Source organism: Rattus norvegicus, chromosome 4 (assembly GCF_021556685.1).
Source record: "Rattus norvegicus strain SHRSP/BbbUtx chromosome 4, alternate assembly SHRSP_T2T, whole genome shotgun sequence".
NCBI classification, from domain to species: domain Eukaryota; kingdom Metazoa; phylum Chordata; class Mammalia; order Rodentia; family Muridae; genus Rattus; species Rattus norvegicus.
The window spans coordinates 46,985,061-47,003,861 of NC_141537.1; the positions used below are offsets into that span (position 1 = coordinate 46,985,061).

The 18,801-nt window shown below is 41.7% G+C and overlaps 1 protein-coding gene across 45 annotated transcripts in view; it reads left to right on the plus strand.

Annotated features, from left to right (window-relative positions):
- Positions 1-18,801, plus strand: part of St7 (suppression of tumorigenicity 7) — a 244,242-nt gene that overhangs the window by 117,657 nt on the left and 107,784 nt on the right. For all 45 annotated transcript variants that reach the window (XR_015685362.1, XR_015685363.1, XR_015685364.1 and 42 more), the window contains 1 exon segment: positions 18,023-18,182. Coding sequence is in view for 24 of the 45 variants with exons in the window: in XM_087656484.1 (XP_087512610.1) it covers positions 18,023-18,182 (160 nt within the window). In the remaining 21 variants the exon portion in view is untranslated.

The window sequence follows — 18,801 nt, forward strand, 5'->3', positions numbered from 1 at the left end:
GTGAATATTATGTGGCTGTCTCAACTCAATGAGGCCATTCTCCATAACTTAATAATCTTTAAAGGAGAGAAATTTTTAAAAGATTTTTTTCTACATCCACAATCTTGTGATTACTAATTATTGTAGAAATAGGTACAAGTAAAAGAGTATAGTATTTGAAATGTAAATACATAAAATATCCAAGAAAAATAAAATTTAAAAAGTGAATTATCAATATAAAAAGTTTAAGGGGAGATAGGTACAAACATGTTGAGCAAAGAGAATGCATTTACCTGGAGTAAAGAAAGGTTTCAGAAGCCTGAGCTTATAAGATGGAGAATGGCAGATTCTGCAACAAATGGAAGCAGAAAATGGCAGTGTGGAGAGAGAGCATTCTTTTGAGGTGAGAGAGCATCTCTAGGTTCAGCTTGTTATGTCTGTATCACATGGGTTATGTGACATGTGCAAAGTTGGTCCTCTGGAACATCCCAAAATAAAAATCTATGTAGAAAGCCCAGAGCTGAGTGCAAACTTCAACCCGAGGCAAGGGGCCCTGTATTAAAACTCACCCTTAGAAGAGAACTGTTGTAGTGGGTAGCATGCTGCCTCTTAAACATCCACTGCCCACACATGCATCCCTGACACCTCTTCTCTGGTCAGGAGATTTGAGGAAAGTTAAGGGAACTGTTGTAGACAGTTGCTCATAAGACCATCAGGTTGGTTATTAACTTATTCTGTCCAGGGACTGTTTTATTCTAACATTGACTTCCTCCTGGGTTTTAGTGTTACATTTCTCTTGTGAAATAATGGTGACAATATGTGATGTTATTTTATTGTAAATACTTGGCAGATAAGTTGTAGCAATACCAAATTCATCTTTAGCTTTGGTGAGGTGATTGTAGAACTGAGGACATTTTAATAGAACACGAAACCTGGAAGCCACTGTGGTGAGAGCTCACCAGTCTCAAGGATTCCGTCCACTGAACCTGCGGGTTGACACAAACCATCAGCAAAAACAGACAATAATTAAAGGAAAATATTTTTCATCTGACTAGGCAACAAAATGGAGGAGAAAAATATTTTGATAATCTCTAAATCACCTAAATGTCCAATGTAGGTGACATAGGACAGAGAAAAATGACAGAGAACTTCTTCCCACAAAGCTACTAGAACCTGCATTGCTAGGAAAACCCAGAAAAAAAAATCCAGTAAATACCGAAAGTATGAGAATGAGTCACTCCAAAATGGGATGATTCCATTCTGATGAAATGGAAGATTTTCATTTGGAGACTACATGTTTGCTACTTAGAGCTAGGTAAGAAATTACAGTAGCATGTCAGGAGTTGTTCAATAGCCAGAAGACATGCTAGGAGTAATAGTGGGAAGTAACAGTTGGGAGTTATGTCCAGCTCCACAGTGATTGAAGAGGAAGACCACAAGGGACCAAGCAATGTGACCTTTCTAAGACTCTGGGGACATGATGTCTAAGGTTTTATTTTTCAGGTGGGAAACTTGAGACTTCTCCAGGGAAGAAAAGGAACTCTTGGGATTCGAGTCATGCAGTTTCCTTGTGGCAAAGTAGTCAGGCCTCTAACCTACATTTTCAAGTTCTCACTGTACTGTGTGCAAGATGGCTCAGGAAAGCACAGACACGGAAAATGCTTTCACTTGCTTGATAAGTTCCTGTCAAGTGAAAACACACACACACACACACACACACACACACACACACACACATACACACACACACACACATACACACACATACACACACACACATACACACACACACATACACACACACACATACACACACACACAATTTTATACACATGCATATTTTAAAGGAAAAGGTGGCAGGTTTTTAAATATCTCAAAGTTACTATTTACACACACATACTCATATTTTAAGACTTTATTATGATTTTCTTTATGATAAAGTTTTGGGATACTTTTGCTTAAAGAAATAGGAACAACAAACTTTGGGGCATGGATTTATACTGAGTCCACTATTTGCTGTACTGGGGAAAGGAGTTTTGTCCATGCATTCCTCTTCTCGGAAGGAAGGTTCTGCTGCTGTGATGCTGGCTGGCCTGGCGCTGATTCCAGCCATTCATGTTCTCTCCTCAGCAGCAGTACTGAACCAGGCTGGTCGGTAACCTGCCCTCAGGTTACACAGTTGGCCAAGGGCAGAACAGGAGTGGAACCCAGGAGGTCCTACATGGGCAGTCTGCCTTTCACCACCTACTTCACTACACTTCCAGTTAAGTCACCCACTAGGTGCCTTTCAAGCCCCCTGCACAGAGGCACCTCTGGATTTCACTCTGGAAGTGTCTTGCTGTGGGTTTGTAGGACATACTTCATCACCATAGTGTAGGACATTTCCTTTCATTCTGGTAAGTCACCCCTCTAACTCAGGGATGGTTGAAGAACTCTCATCAGTGAATGGATTTCCCTGGGCCTGGGCTGCCCTTGCACACCTGGGCTCCCATGCTTTCTCCTGTGCTTGGCATACAGCTGCTGAAACTGCATGCTCACTGCTGGCTACAGTGCAGAAGCAGAAACTGTTTAGACTGATGAAATGCTTAGAACAGAGGAAAGCTGTCTTGTAGGAAGGGTGTGAGTGCCCTTTCTAAAACCCACCGGCCTTTTCAGAGGTCACTCTAACTATAGTGCGCAGTAATACTACGGACACCCCAGGTTCCTGCCTTACAGATGTTTGACAGTGGTGTCTATCACACTATGCCTAGGGACTTAGATTTGTTAGACTTTAAAGATGAATGCAGGGTTAGCATTCTATTCTGCCGCTGCTTTTTCTTCTGGGTGCATTTCCAGGAGGAGTAAACAATCTTATGCTTTGAAAAATGGCTTTTTGCATGGAATGCTTATCAGTTTGCTTTCAGGAATTGGACAGACAATAGCTAACTTCTCTGTCTAGCAATGTTCTGGGTGTCTGCCACCAACTCTGAGTACAAGACTACTGGGGAAATTGGCTGTCTGGTAGGATTCCTATGCTAGAATCAGAAATCACCATGCCATTTGATGTTTTAGAAGAGTGGGTAAAAACAAAAAGTAAACTGTAAAGAAAGTCAACTAACTGAACAAATATACATAGGAAAAAATTAATTTGGCAGAAGATTTTTTTTACTTTAATTTCTTTAAAAATAGATATATATGACTAGATTTTGCCAGTAGTTTTTCTTTTTTTTTCTTTTTTAAAGCAAAGAGTGTTTTTTTATTCTGCAGAAGTCCAGCATGCTGGGTTCTCCTATTCCAAGCTAGAGACGCTCAAGTGCTTGCAGGCTTGATTTAAAGCACATTAGGAGAATTCTGGGGAGCGGTAGATGACCTCTATCATCTGTTCTATCTCTATAGACACTCCAGAACCATTGCTGGGAAAGTCTGGAAAGTGTTGATGACCCATTGTCCTTGCCTCAGGCCAGGTGGTGGGGCAGCTTCTGAGGCCTGGACTTGCCTGGAATTGCCCAGTTCTTAGAAACAGAAATTTAGGCCTACGCTTTTGAACTGCCAATTTGAAGCCTGTCATGGAGTCAGCTGTCTCATTTTCCCCTTTTGGGTCAACTCAAATCCTTGAGATGTCTCTAAGGACTGGTATTGTTTGAGAATCATCAATTGTACAATGGAAATCCATTCCTCATTGATTATGCAGTGACCATAAGTCAAGGTCAACATCAGTAGGATAAGAGGACTGGTCAGGACAGAGATCAAGGAGACCAGTTGAAGAGGGACTCATACTAATCCTGAGACTGTTTTCTTTCTATTCTTCTGTCTTGTAGTCTCTTTCTGACTAAGGCCATGGATTCTTTGAACACCCCTGAGAGTGATGAACATAGAAACAACTTTACCTCAGGCTGCAGAATCCTCTCTGCTGGAGGAACAGCAAGTCTAGGCTTCCTCTGATCTATAAGACTACTTCTGCCAGGGAGGATAGGGAATCCTGCAGGCACAGAATGGCCTTTTCTGTCTCCTCTATATCTACATCTATCACCATCTGTAGGATCTTGTAATTTTTATCTTGGAGTAGTAGGTCTGAGGATCCCTATACTAGCAGCTCTGGCCAGCCCTATGCCATGTAGAGAACCTAGTAACACAGTGGAAATGGCCACCCTTTAAGCATGATTATTTGGAGGTACAGCTGGTTGAAGACATCCTCCCCAGAGTAGTAAGTCACTCTGGGTACAACATAAAAGTCCTCAGTTATATTTACAACCAGGCCATAAATGCATGGAGTAAGCCCCGAGATACAAGCCCACCAAGCATCCTCTGGGGGCAGCATGTATCCTACAACACTAGGGGTTATAGTGTGGTTGCAGAGGTGGGAATAGGCTGGGGGTACCTCATTTCCAATGTAGAGTCCATGTCAACAGTTCTGTATTAAGTTCGGGGATAGAGGAGTTAAGAACCGACAATCTAATCTTCCTTTTTGCCGTCCATCAAGAACTTGATGACAAGGTTGTTGCATTGCCCTTTGGGGGTACCCAGCTAGTAAGAGAGCTCCCAGTTTATCCACAGTGAAGCATTAACATGTGAATGGTATATCCATGTCCCAATCTTGTCTATTTTTACAGCCATAGGCATAGTCAGAATCATGGTGTGAGGTCATTTACATCAAGGTTCCAGAGCCTTGAGGTTATGTCTCTTAATCCAGACTTCATCACCTGGTTCAAAGCAGTGGAGGTTTGGGGGGCAGAGGGGACTGACTCATAAGCCTGGTGGATGGCAGGCCAGAGTTGCTTCTGGACCCTATGGAGGGCTTCCAATAGTTTTAAAAAACTTATGTTGGTCATATTCAGCTCAGATATCAGACTGGAGGTTAGGCATCATGGGAGGGGGCCTCCCATACAGAATCTCAAAGTTGGGGGTGCCTAATGCATAGGGGTATTCCTAGCCCTACATAAGGCATAAGGTAAGAGGAATAGCTGGCTACTGACAGTTTCAGGGGTTAACTTGGTTAAAGCCTCCTTCAGGGCCCAATTCATCCTCTCTACTTGCCCTGAACTTGGGGTTTGTATGCACAATTTAATTTCCAGTTGGTCCCTAGAACCTGTGCTCCAGATTGAGTTACCTGAGAAATGAATGCTGGTCCATTGTCAGACCCAAGCAGGGTAGGCAAACCATACCTGGGTATAATATCTTCTAGAAGCTTCTTTGCTATTATGTTGGCAATCTCCTTCTTTGTAGGCTTCTACCCATTCTGAAAATGTATCTATAAAACTAGCCAAAACTTACATCCATTTGTTCCTGGATTTATTTCTGTATAATCTATTTCCTAATACTTCCTTCTGGCCATTGACTCCTGATTCTGGTTCCTGGAGTGGCTTCTTGACTGGGGCCTGAGGAGTTCACAGTCTGGCAGGTGGCACAGTCTGAGACTAACTGATCAATCAAGTGTCCTAAGTCAAATATTTTGTACCTTGCCCCTCACAGCAATTCCTTCAGTTTTTGGTGACCAGGTGTAATGCTCGATAAATCTGATGGATGAGTGGCTTAACAAAGTCCTTATGTAGGATGGTGCAGCCTTCAGAGGTCAGCAACCATCCATCTCTTCTGTGAATTCCTTGGCATTTCCCCTGATATTGTCTGTCTTCAGCTGTATATTCACGGATGGCTGGTAGCTCAGGGGGCAACAAAGCTACCAGGATGTTGGCAGTGGAAGCTTGGGTAGCCTCCCTTTTGGTTTTATCAGCTAGCATGTTCCCTTTCTGATACCTGGAGCAATGAATTATGGCCACTTTGAAAGCAAGCCATAATGTGTCCAATACAGTAAGTATTCCTTCCTTATTTTTGATAGTGTTTCCTTCAGCAGCCAGTAATCCTCTCTCTTGGTATATGGACCCATGTGCATGAGCTGTAGCAAAGGCTTATCTATATCAGTGTAGATGTTACCTGTGGCCCCTTTTGCCTTTTAAAATCCGAGTTAGAGCATTTAGTTCAGCTTTCTGGGCTGAAGTTCCAGAGGCAAAGCAGTTGCCCAAATAACAGAGTCCAAGTCCAGTACCATTCACTGCCTTGTATATCTGATTCCATTCTGGATGAAGCTGCTCTTATCCATGAAGTAGATATGTTCCCCAGTCTGGCCAGAGTATGTCAGTTAAGTCTGACATGATGTTCTGGACATGCCCCAGAACTATAGAGCAATCATATTGCACGTCTGAGATGGGTCAGGTAGCAAGTGGCTGGGTTTAAGACAGATGATAGGTTATATATTATGTGAGGGGGATTCAAAAGTGTACCAGTTTGGTGTTGGACAGTCATCAGCTGGGTGGATTTCTGAGGATTCCCTCAATAGCATGGCCGTGGTGATAACAAGTTCCTGCTCCATGGTTATTTTGTCAGCATCCTTGACTAACAGGGCAATGACAGCTATGATCCAGAGGCAGGCTGGCCATCCTTGGGTACCAGCTCCAGTTTCTTAGATAAATAAGCCACAAGTCTTTTCCATGGTCCCAAAGTTTGGGTGAGCATCCCCTTTGCTCTCCCCTTTCTCTGATCCACATACAAGTGGAAAGGTTTGTGAATGCCCATGAGGGCCAAGGCTGGTGCTTCCAATAAGGCTCTTCCTGGAGCCTTAAAAGCCAAGTCCATCTCAGGGGTCCATTTTGTTCTTGGCCCCTGGTGGCCTCATATAACAGTTTCGCTATCTCAGTGAACCCTGGCACCCAAAGTCTACAAAACCTGACAGATTCTAGAAATTCCCATACTTGCCTTGGGGTTGATGGAACTGGGATGCTAAGGATGGTTTGCTTCTGGGTGTCTGACAGCATGCATTGGCTGGCTATCCTATCACCCACATAGTTGACAAAGCTGGGTCTTCTTAGCAGACAGTAGCTAAGTTGACTCACCATCTATAGCAGGTCTCCTGTGGCCTCCTGGCGTGTCTCCAAGTTGGGGCCCACAGTCAGGATGTCATCTCCATAATTGAACACAGTTATTTGGTGGTGGGTCTGCTGGTTCTCACCCAAGTCCTCATGCAGTGCTTCATCAAAGTTGGTGGCTGAGTTCTTGAATCCTTGAGGCAGACATGTTCAAGTCAGTTGTCTCCTGAAGCCTCTCCAAATCTTGTCATTCAAAGGAAAATAGAGGCTGGCTTTTGGGTGCCAGAAGCAGGCTGCAAAGTCATTCAGTGAATGAAGCTTTTCCAATGGATGTCTGTGCCAGCTTGATTAATAAAAGCCATTGTTCACGGCTGACTGGCTTCTGGGTCTAAAACAGTGTAGGTCCTACAGACTTCTGAAAGTCTTTCTAGATGTTCCCTGGGGCTCTCATTCTTTCCCTGTATCACCTGGCTCACCTTAGATAAATTTGTGGGCCATCTGTCAGCTCTCTGGAGGCCCCCCATCAGAATCTGGTGGTAGACCTGAGCCTCTCTTTACCCCCAGCAGTATTAAAATCTTAGTCAGGTCAAGTCAAAAGAAAGGTTGCATTGATATCAGCCTGTACTTGAGTGGGCAACCCTTTTGCTTTCCAAACCAATTTCCAGGTGCCTCCCATGATCCTCTCTCTCTCCTCTGTCATGAAAGGACCTGGAACAACTGCTGACAGTCATTGCAGGTGGGCAGATGAGTCCGCATGATTGAATCCAGAAGACCTGTGAGAGCTGATGGTCTTTCTAAAAATGAGGAGTTCTGCAAATGCCAATTGTAAAGCTCATTCCTGGCAAATGGCACGTATCTCATGAACTGTCCCCCCTGAGCACCGGGGATTCCCATAACCTGGAGGGTGAGGCCTTAGTAGAGTCAGCCTTCTGGGCAGTATGGGCCTGAGTATGAGGTGGACTCCAAGTGGAGCCAATGACTCAGGGGAGTCAGGGCTGCTCTTCCCTCTGCCTATGCTGGCTGGCAGTGGCAGTGGCAGTGGCAGCAGGAGCAGGAACACAAGGAGTGGGACAGAGATCCTCCTTGGTAGCAGAAAGGGAAAACAGAGCAGGAGACCAAGGCCGACACTCCTTTAGAGGAAGAAGGGTGGGGAGCAGCAAAGCATGTAACCAAAAATATCTCATCTAAGCAGCAGGCTTCTTGGCCAGTGCAGTGATAAATGGCACTTGGTCCTTGTGGCCCCTGGCCTCATAAACTAAACCTTCACCCTGTATTGTGGGAAGATGAGAAGTCCCTTCCTTGGGCCATTCTACTTTATTGGTGGGCCATTCATTCCTGCAAAAGATGGTTAGTTTGCTGGGATGAACAACCAGACTGGAGTCTTCTATAGCTCAGCAAAAATCCTTAAAATAGTTCAGGACCCAGGGGTCTTTGTGACTGTCCCATCCTAGGAATCAAAGAACAATTTGTATGAGAGGACAAAAAGCACAAACAATACACATGGACACACACAGAAGAACATTCCCAGGAAAACAAAAACAAAGCAAAAAGGTTGTCTCAGATGGTCTTCTTCCTGTACATGGGAGGCCCATAGACCCACAGCCAGTTCAGAATTCAGATGAGAACTAGTAAGTTCTCCTGTGTCTGGTAGGGGTTGGGAGCATCCTCCATTCCCCATGGCTTGGTGACAAAATACTATCCACTTTGTCCCTCTCAGCCTCCAGGTTAAGTTTGAAACAGAAACACAGAGAGGGACAAGACAAAAGACAACTGGGCGCCCGGACTTACCAATCAGAAAAACACTCCACTATTTGAGTCCAGCAAATCCTGGAAATGAGCCCCCAAAAGTAAGGGTTCACGATTCAACAAAAAATGAAACCCCAGACTCAAATAATATGTAAAAGCAGAGTGTTTTATTCTGAAGGAGTCTAGCATGTTGGGGTCTCCCATTCCAAGATGGAAACTGCCAGTAGTTTTCCCAAGCAAGTTGAGGCTGGCTGTGATTTTGCTAAGCTCCTGTCTCACTGGCTCTTCTCTGTAGTTGCTGGGGTCACAACCCATGCAGGCAGCCTCTTTCTGCTTAAGTTTATGGTGTCTCATTGCCTACCTCCCTCGGATGAGTGAACACCACAGGCTGGTCCTGCCACAGGAAAGGTACATATCCTCACACTCTGAACCTGCCCGTTCCACCCATTATCTACTATTGAAGATGAATCCACTCTGCCCAAGTAGCCTCTTTGGGCAATCAATGTTTCTTTCAAAGGAGAAAATATTGGGGTTTGTTTTTACTTTGAAAAATAGGTTGGCATGTAAAGAAAATAATACCCTTAATTTAATCAAAATGCTGGTAGAGTAGAGAAATTGCTATATATGATAGTGAAATTTATACATGGATCCTTGTATCCCTATTAACTTGTTATAGAATGCTCCTGTTCCTCTTATTTAAGTATATATAGCATGTATATATGCTATGTGGAAAGGTATAAAAAAGGCATGCAAGTTATACTTTTAAATGTGAGAATAAGTAACAAAATAAAGAAATTACAACAGTAAACTAAAACAACTAGTTCATGGTTGGATATAAAAGAAGCATCTTTTGGAAGGCGGTAGAAAGAACTCAGCAGTAAGAAATGAACCATGTCTACTGGTGGCGTCCTTGTTCAGAGTTTGTTTGGGAAGCTACGTTGTTAAGGTAGTATGGGTGCAGCATCCAAGTCATTTCTAGAAGACAATCTCACGGCTGATTTTCTATCCCTGGTTCTTACAGTCTTTCTGATCCCTCTTGTGTGATGTTCCCTGAGCCTTAGGTGTTACAAATATATCAACTGGGGTTAGACTCCCCGTGGTGGATGGGTCTCTGAATTTTGATAATTCATGGTTTCTTGTAATGATCTTTTTTTCTGTTTTAAAGAGAAGTTTCTCTGATGAGGGATGAAAGAGACCCCACCACTGAAGCAAGGCTTATAGGGAACTAAGGAACACTGAGACAGGGGGACAGTCTTCTTTGAGGAACCCATAATTGGTTATTTAATACTAATCAGTCAGCACTGAAATTGTATATATACAAATAATGCTAAATGGGCCAAACAAGTTGTATTATATATTTATGCTTTTGTGTGTGTGATAGGAATGAAATAAAAAAGTCCATGAATTTGACAGGGAGCAAGGTAGGTGTAAAGAGGGAGCGAAAGGAGGGAGGGAAATTATGAAATCATATTTTAATTAAAAAATCTTTAAATCGGTTAAAGAAACAGTACTTGAGTTCCCACTGGACTAGGTACTGAATAAGCACCTGGCTAGTGCTTATTGATTTGATTAGTGCTCATTGAAATTCAAAGTGTTGGGTATAAGCCATGTGTTCATATGGTTGAGTATAAACACAAAGATGAAGTAATTTGGTCCAGTTTTATAGCAGATCAATAGTAAAAGTCAGGTCCAGATCTCTTTATGTTCTCTTTTACCCCCATTCGGAGTCACAGAGTAAGGTAGTTGTTCTGTCTCCTTTCTGTATGCAAGAGCATTTGATTAGATTAACAACTAGACACAGAAAAACTTGTCAAGATGAGCAAACTAGCAATAGATAAAAAAAAGACCCAACCAATTTGTCTTGTCTAATCTTCATTAGGGCACAAATTAGTAAGCTTACAAGCTGTGGAACTTCAGGGCAGTAAAGAGCTCTAGACATCCAGAAAAGGCATCCTTAGCCCTGCTTGCTAAGTGTAGGTGGGATGACAACTAGGCTTTGCCTGTCCATTGCCTTGCCACGTCATTCTGCCTTCATGACTGCTGCCTGGGAAGGTGGTTACCAGCACGTTCGAGAACTTGGTATTTTTCATTTTTACAGACTCACAGAAATGGACCAAGTGCATGAAAAAGAGATGAGTTGGGAGAATGGAAAAGTGAAGGAAAAAATAAAGAAGAGAAAGGAGGCCAGAGGTAGCGTGAAAGACTGCAATGTTTTCAGGAGAACATAGTGTTTACTTTCCTATTTGGTCATGGAAATTAAGTCAGTTGTGGCCAGTTTAAACACAGACCAACACTTAGCATAACGTAACCATATTTTAATTGTGTGACCCTTTATTGTCCTCTTCCCTTCTAAACTGGAAATGGTTTATTTGTTTAGTTTTAGATTTATTATCTTATGTATGTGAGTATGTTGCCAGAATTTATGTGTGTATGTTTACTAAGTATGTGTCTGGTGCCTTCAGAAGCCAGAAAAAGAGTTGAATTCTCTGGAACTGGACCTCCAGAAGGGTGTGGGACACTGTGTGGGTGCTGGTCACCAAGCCTGAGTCTTCTGCAAGAGTGGTGAATGCACTGAAGTGCTGAACCCCCTCCTCTGCCTCCCTGTATGTGTCCCGACACATTGGTTGATACTGAAAGAGCAGCTGACTGCACACATAATATAGTGAGTACATGAATTAGCTGCATCAGAATTTTCTGGGGGGGCTTGCTCTGAATTCTGAGGATTGCTTCAATCAGAATCTGTAAAGTATTAAAACAGGCACCATCACAGTATGAGCTACAGGGTTTGGGACAGGTAACACAAGCAAAATCCTTCCCACTCTTTGTGATCCCATGACTATTAGTTGGCCCAGGAGTGGCTCCAGACCACAATAATGAATGCTACAATAGAAAATTCTACCCAGTGAATATATGTGCATTAGGTGAGCTTTTGACCTTGAAGAATGCCCTATCTTCCTGCCTATTTTAGTCTGTGCAGCAGGAGTCCAGAAATGGGAGTGGGAGGATATGAGTGCTGCTGCAACAGTTTAGGGACCAGGTGGTTAGTGAGGGACTGGCTGAGTTAGAAAGCAGCAGGCCAGACGCCACACGGTCTATTCAGTGTTTATAAACAAAGCATGCAGAAAGAATGAGTTGCTTGCTCCTATTTCTTTTCTTTCCATCTTCTCTTCCTTCCTTCTTCTAACTCTTCCCTCCCTCCCTAACTCCTTTCTCCCTCTATCCTTCCTTCCTTTCTTTTTTCCTTTTTTTCTTTGTAGTTAATGTCAGTCCTGAAGAGTTGTGAGTAAGGATTTTGAAAGGGCCAGTTGTTGGTATGAAGGAAAGGATGCACTTAAGAATTCAAACTGATACTAAAAATGGTTACGGATGTCACTGTAGTGCTTATCAATTGCCTTGGTTTATCTCAGATGCTCAGATGATCTTTTGTTAATTAAAGAAAATAAAGTGTACACATATGCACAGGCATACAACACACCTACATATATGTATGCACAAATGCAGGCACACATGGTAAATTACCTTTCAGGAGACTGTATTACCTGGAATCTTGGCATCATGCCTCTTGGTCATTTGTGATTTTGTACCATCAGATTTTCTCTTTTCATGTTTTCTTGTCCATTTCAAAAGTGTGTGTTAGCTTTTCTTTAAAACCAAACCAAACCAAACCAAAACAAAAATAACATCCCCCTCCAAAAAACAAAAATCAAAACAAAGCCAAAAAACAAACAAATTAATGCTTCTTCTGTTTATTTAGGTTATATGTAATTAATCTACTGGCCCATCGTTATCAGCTATCCATCCGGCATTATAATCATTGCAGTAGACTTTCCCTTCACCCACAGAGTGCTCACTCTGACTTGACTACACACATTAGAAAACAGTCCCAAAGAATCAAGCTAACCAGCGAAGGTCACTCATTGGTTCTGGCTTTCTAGGTAAGAGTATCTTGATCTTAAACTAGATAGAGTTAATGCTGGCTTCCTAAGTGCCATACTCTGTTGATGGTTTGAATTCCCATCCTTCTTAATCTGTATTACTCTAAAGATGTTGCATGGGTAGGAGAAAGTGTAGTAGAAAGATTAAGGCTTCAAAATTAAGAATTGCATAATTTTACATTTTAAATTATAAGTTATTTGGCAGACAAGAGAGATTTCCCCACTTCCCAATATGTCAGGGCCACTAAACTCGGATGTCTAAGAACTATTTTAAAACCTAAGTTTGTTTATGAATGCTTCACTGTTTATACTGTAGGTATGCACCAGGGAAATGTATTCAAAGTGACACCAAATATGTATGCATTAAATAACACCATCTGCCCATTTGAATCTATTCAGCACTTTAAAAATATTGTGAAGTGTTCCTCAAAGTCTGATGAGTTTTGGAATACAGAGAAGACTGTTATACTACTATCTCAAATTAAAGGGCTTAGTTAATTGAAGTTTGGGACAGCCTCCTTTCTTTACTTTTGATACATACTGGAAGAACAGGGGCCATTCTTTATACTAGTGTCCCCTCTGTAAATGCAACTTTTATTTGCCAGATGTTATTTTGGTCTCAGACACTTAAGCCCAACCTTTGTAGCTGTGATGGTTTGTATATGCTTGGCCCAGGGAGTGGCACTATTAGAAAGTGTGGCCTGTTGGAGTAGATGGGGACAATTTGAAGTAGGTGTGTCACTGTGGTTGTGGGCTGTAAGACCCTCATCCTAGCTGCCTAGAAGTAAGTATTCTGCTAGCAGCCTTCAGATGAAGATGCAGAACTCTCAGCAGCTCATGCACCCTGCCTGCCTGCATGCTCCCATGTTCCCATATTGATGATAATAGACTGAACCTGACCCTGTAAGCTAGCCCCCATTAAATGTTGTCCTTATAAGAGTTGCCTTTGTCATGGCGTCTGTTCATAGCAGTGAAACCCTAATACAATAGCTCTTTCAGAATTCTGGCTGGCTGGTTCAACTCAGCCATTCTACTTGAAACTCTTCTCTAAGCTGACTGATTTAATTTGAATACTCTGAGCTTCTCACTGAATTGTTCTTCTTAGCCACAATCTAACTCTGGACATTTGTTCTAATCTTATGGCTACTTCTTATTCTCTAGCTCCAGCTGCCTCTGCACGGACTCATGAATGAGTTCAATTCTACTGCACTGCAGTCACTGCATTGTCTCCCAACTCAACTGACTGGCACCCTCTCTGCACTGCTCTTAAATAACTTCTTTCCTGCACTGGTCTCCTGAGAGTTGGGTATATCACATGTCTGATTCATTCTGTCAAATCTTTTTCTGATTTGTCACTTTGTATTTTGTTCCTCACTTAGATGGTATTGTTTGGGATTAAAGGTGTGTAGGAAAGGATTCCAGCTGGAAGGATTAAATATGTGTACTAAGGGCATGTCTGCCTTCCAGACTGATCACTCAAATCTAAAAGGAATTTTTAGGATGTTATCAAAGCAGCCATCTTACTGGATTAAAATTCCTCTACATCCCTCTACACAGATGGGACAGTAGTATTGATGTTCTATGATAAGTCTGGGAAGACACATTTCCCTGCCCCCAAACATCTAAGCTGTCCTTACCTATTTGTTATTTCTACACTAAAAAGGTAGGGCGATTTAGAGACAAGGTCTGTCTTATCCTAATGCAAATAAATGTTCAGTTAATTTGAGGCACTTGCCTCTTAGGCTTAATTATCTAGTCACATTTGATGGACTAGTTCTGAATTGGTTTTTTACAGTTAAGAAAGCATTAGAGAGACTGTCAGAGGACACTTAAAGGGAAATGAAGGCTTGTCTGTGTGTCTGGTCTAGTTTAACTAAAGTATTGTTATGTTATTTGTTTATTCAATAAAGAGATTTAAGTAAGAGAGTAGCAGAGAGAGCTGGGGCTTAATTAGCTTTGTGATTTAGGTCAGGTCACTGCATCTTGATGAACAGTCTTTGTTCCTCATTTTAAGTGGATTCTCTACACTGTTCTTTAACGTACATTTTAATGTTGCTCTGTGGCTCTGCTAAAGGAACTAAGGGATCTGAAATCTCAAGGTTTTGTCCATGTGATGGATACTAGCATGCCATGGGTACTGTGATCTGAAGCATGGACTTTCAGTGCAGGGACATGATTTTTGTGATCTTGGGACACCACTCATAGGTGGCTGGGAATATTGGTACTGTATGATCGAATGAGTGGACTGTGGCATAGTAGGTGCAGAATAAAAACTTCATTGCCAGTGATTAAGAACCACTGTCAGTTCTGTAACCAATGCTAAGGGAGTCTTGGAAACCCTTTTTTTCTTGTAATTGAGGCAGAGCACTTTTGTTGATTTCTTGAGAGCTTTGTTGACTGCTCAGGGGTATAACCAAGTAGTACCTTGACACAATGTTTTCTAGAAACATCCTAGTGATGGGTGAGATGCTGTGCTAAACTAAACTGTGGGGCACTATTGGACAGCACTATTCCTAGGGAGATGTGAATAAACATGTGCTCACCCCAGGTAAAACAGATAGATAAGGAAGATACCTAACTCAAGCTTGCTAAACTAATGAGCTTTCTGTGGCCACTTAAAGGAGTATGGATTATAGCTCGCAAAAGCTGAATACCTGAAGCACACTGCACGTCTTGCAGGCAGCTTGACAGAAAGTGTCCTTTTCGGGCAGCTGGCTGGTCCAACAGTGTCTCTCGGTAATTGTGATTGTTTATATAGGTATGAGGAATGAGAAGTCTAGTGAAGTCCTGAGTCATTTAAGTTTCAGAGAACTTGCCTGGAGGATGCAATGTTTCAGCTTTCCCTTGATTAGAACACCCTATGTCTTAACTATCTTCACTGTTTTATTTTAGAGGAAAATGCTGCAAAATGACTGGCAAAAGAGGGGTGCTTCAGTGTAGGACTCAAGCGTGCCATCCTTGAACAGTGTGGTATACAAGCCATTAATATAATAAATAGTAGCTTTGTCAGCACTTTTGAGAACTGTGGGTGCCTTACACTAAGCTGGTATGAAAATTGAGGACCCTTGAAGATAAATATGATTCCCACTTCATTTACAGTTGAAGGTACTATTATCCAAATAAATCAAACTAGAGCCATACATCTTTATGGATCCATAATGTACATGCTCAACTATGGAGGTCCCTTCAGGTGTCACAGATAATGGCAAGAAGAGCTGTGAAGAGGTGAGAATGAAGGCTTGATTGAACTTGACTTCATCAGGCTAGATCAAGCCTCTAGAGAGTTTGATGCCAGGTAACTACCATATTGCCAGCATACTTAAACACAGTACAATTCGGAAAAAAGTTTCCCAGTATAATATGATCTCTGGTACATGAAGAGGCATAATTATATTGAAACGCAACTCAAGGAGCATCTCATTTCTTCTAAGAAGATGAGTTCTCAAGATAGACTGCCTATATTCTTAGCTTAAGGGCCTAGGGAAGGATTTGGCATGGTCTAGGTCACACAGATATCATAGAGGTCATTTGGGTTATAGAATCTTGGGAGAGCCCCTGAATATGCACATAATGTTAGGGTCATTTAGACTATTAGCCACCTCCATTCTTGGTTGTGGGAGCTGGATATGGCTAGGCCCCCCAGACAGCACAGATCACCAGGGAATCACCTCTGATTCCCAGCTTTTTGCAGGGAAAACAGATTTTACATCCTTTCCCTTGAGAGGACAATCCTGCATTTTTTTTTCTTTGTTTCAGAGCTGGGGACCGAACCCAGGGCCTTGCGCTTCCTAGGCAAGCGCTCTACCACTGAGCTAAATCCCCAACCCCACAATCCTGCATTTTTAACATTCCTGGTTTCCCTGGAGATCTGCGGGCAGGAGGGCTTTTGTGCTCCTCCCATATCCATGCAACTTTCAAACTATATTCTCCTTAAACATGGGAATGTTAGAAGTAATTCACTGTAATTAAATCAAGGTATCCCATACATGACTGGGAATGTTAGGTTTGGCTAATAATTTCCTTCTCACATCATAGATTCCTTTTCTATTGTTGTTTCAATAGAGCAGAAAAGAAGAGAGGAAAATACCATTTTTTAAAAGAATAACCCAATGTCCATTCCAGTGCAGATAATGAAACTTTCTAATGAAATAAACAAGGGCATAAACTTAAATGATTGTATGTTGATTGTAGGTTACATATTATAAAGAATAGTACAGCTATCCTTTGAGACCCTTTGAGGCATGTAGTTATTCTGTTTTCTGTTATTTTGTTTTAGTTTTTTCCTCTCTGTAGCCAAGCTGTCCTGGAACTCTTGGCAGTCCACTTGGCCCAGGCTTTCTTATTAACTCTTTCTTAATTAATCGCTGAAATTATAAACGTGAGTCACCATGCTTGGCCTTTTGCTTATCAGGGACTCACTGCTCTTGTACTTATATCCTGATTGCTTCCCTCAGTCTCCTGAATGAGGGCTGCAGTTAAGGCCTGCGCTACCTTGTTTTGCTAGTAGCTGTTCATACGTTCCTTCTCCTGAATGATGTTTGTATGACTGGGGAAGAACAAATGGGGTGGGGAGAAAAGGATGGGTAGAGCAATATGGAATAGTGGCAGGAAGCAGTGGCTGTGGGTGGACATGGGGGGGTGGAGGCAAGAGGCTGTGGAGGTGGACACAGGAAGGCGCTCATTTTCCCATTTTCAAGGAGCTCTGCCTTCAGCTAGTCATACAAGTGTGACTGGATTTTCTTCTACTAAGGAAAGCTATTCCTGTTCTCTTTTGGAATTAAGAGTACATAACAATCAGTAAGCTTTTGGGAAAAGAAACGCTGATGATATATAGCAAATGCTTGTTATGCTGCCTTAGCAGGAAGGGGTGAGTGCCATCCATGTATGAAATGACTACTATTTTTTATGTTTTCCTTTCTAAGACTAGATGTCACCATTTCCTCAGGTTGGCCTTGGACTCCCGTGTGCAAATGATCCTTTTGCCTCAGTCTCTCAAGCAACATGTCACTAGGTTTGTTCTGACTGCCCTCATTCTTTTGTTTGCCTCATTTCTTGAAAATAGTCTTTTACAGTTGAAATATTTTTTTTTACTAAAAAATCTTATTTAAAATTCCTTAAAATTGTGGATGTGATTTTACAAAAACATAAAATGTCAGGAATTAAAACGTTTCATAAGGTATATTTTGGGAAAACTGGTATTCACATGTATTTCTAGAATTGTCTTTCAGCTAAGATGTTTTTGTTATTTGAATATTATATTAACTTAAAAATAATTTGGAATACACCTTAACAATATTCTTTTATCTATCACTATATTTACTGATTCTTTTTGAAAAATCACTCTTCAGCAGAGAAAAATCAATTTAACTAAACAATATTGGCATTTAATTACTGAAATCTATTACAGTTAGACCAATTTAAACATTTTTCAAAGGTGGACAGAAACGATAAACATGTATTAAGGGGACATGTCCTAAAATTACAAGTAGAAACTGAGGTCATAAACACATTGTTTTTCTGTTCTAGATATTTGAATGGTGGTATTTTCGCAAGTATGGAACATCGTTCATTGAACAAGTCTCAGTGAGCCACTTGCGCCCCCTTCTGGGTGGGGTTGACAACAACTCTTCCAATAATTCTAATTCCAGTAATGGGGACTCAGATTCCAACAGGCAAAGTGTCTCAGGTATGGAAAGTCTCTTATAATATTTTCGTGAAATTAACACAGCAAAACTGTTTTAAAAGATTACATTTCAGAGAAAAATTATCTTTAAATTTCTTAACAAGCAAGTTGTACCAAAGAAGTAGCACACAAGCATCCCAGGAGCAGGAAATATTTATGCTGCTAACTTTACTTTTGTTCCCCTTAGCTTTAACATAACAAATGTATAAGCATTAGCTTTAAAACATAGTATGTCTGGCATAGAGTGTAGAGTACTCAAGTGCATTTTCTTCCACAGCGATGGCTGGATGTTGAGTCTAACTAGATTTGATTTGACTGCTTGTCTGTTTTGAAGGGCCTCCTTGTCCTGTCCACTGATGGTGAAGCACCCGTTCAGGTTCCTCAACACAGCACAAGCTGCTTCTAACCCGGTGTTACAAGTTCTGCTTCTGTCGTAGTTTACTTTCCCTGCCATGTCTCTTAGGACCCGACCTACAAATGTTTCTCTTGTTCCTATGTCACTCCCCAAATCAAATGTCTTTTCTAATAGACATACTAAGCATCTCTATGTTTTTGAACTTTGGTAGTTTTTCCTTTGGTAATATCAACTAGTAATTGGTGGGGACACTTTTTATAGCATCTG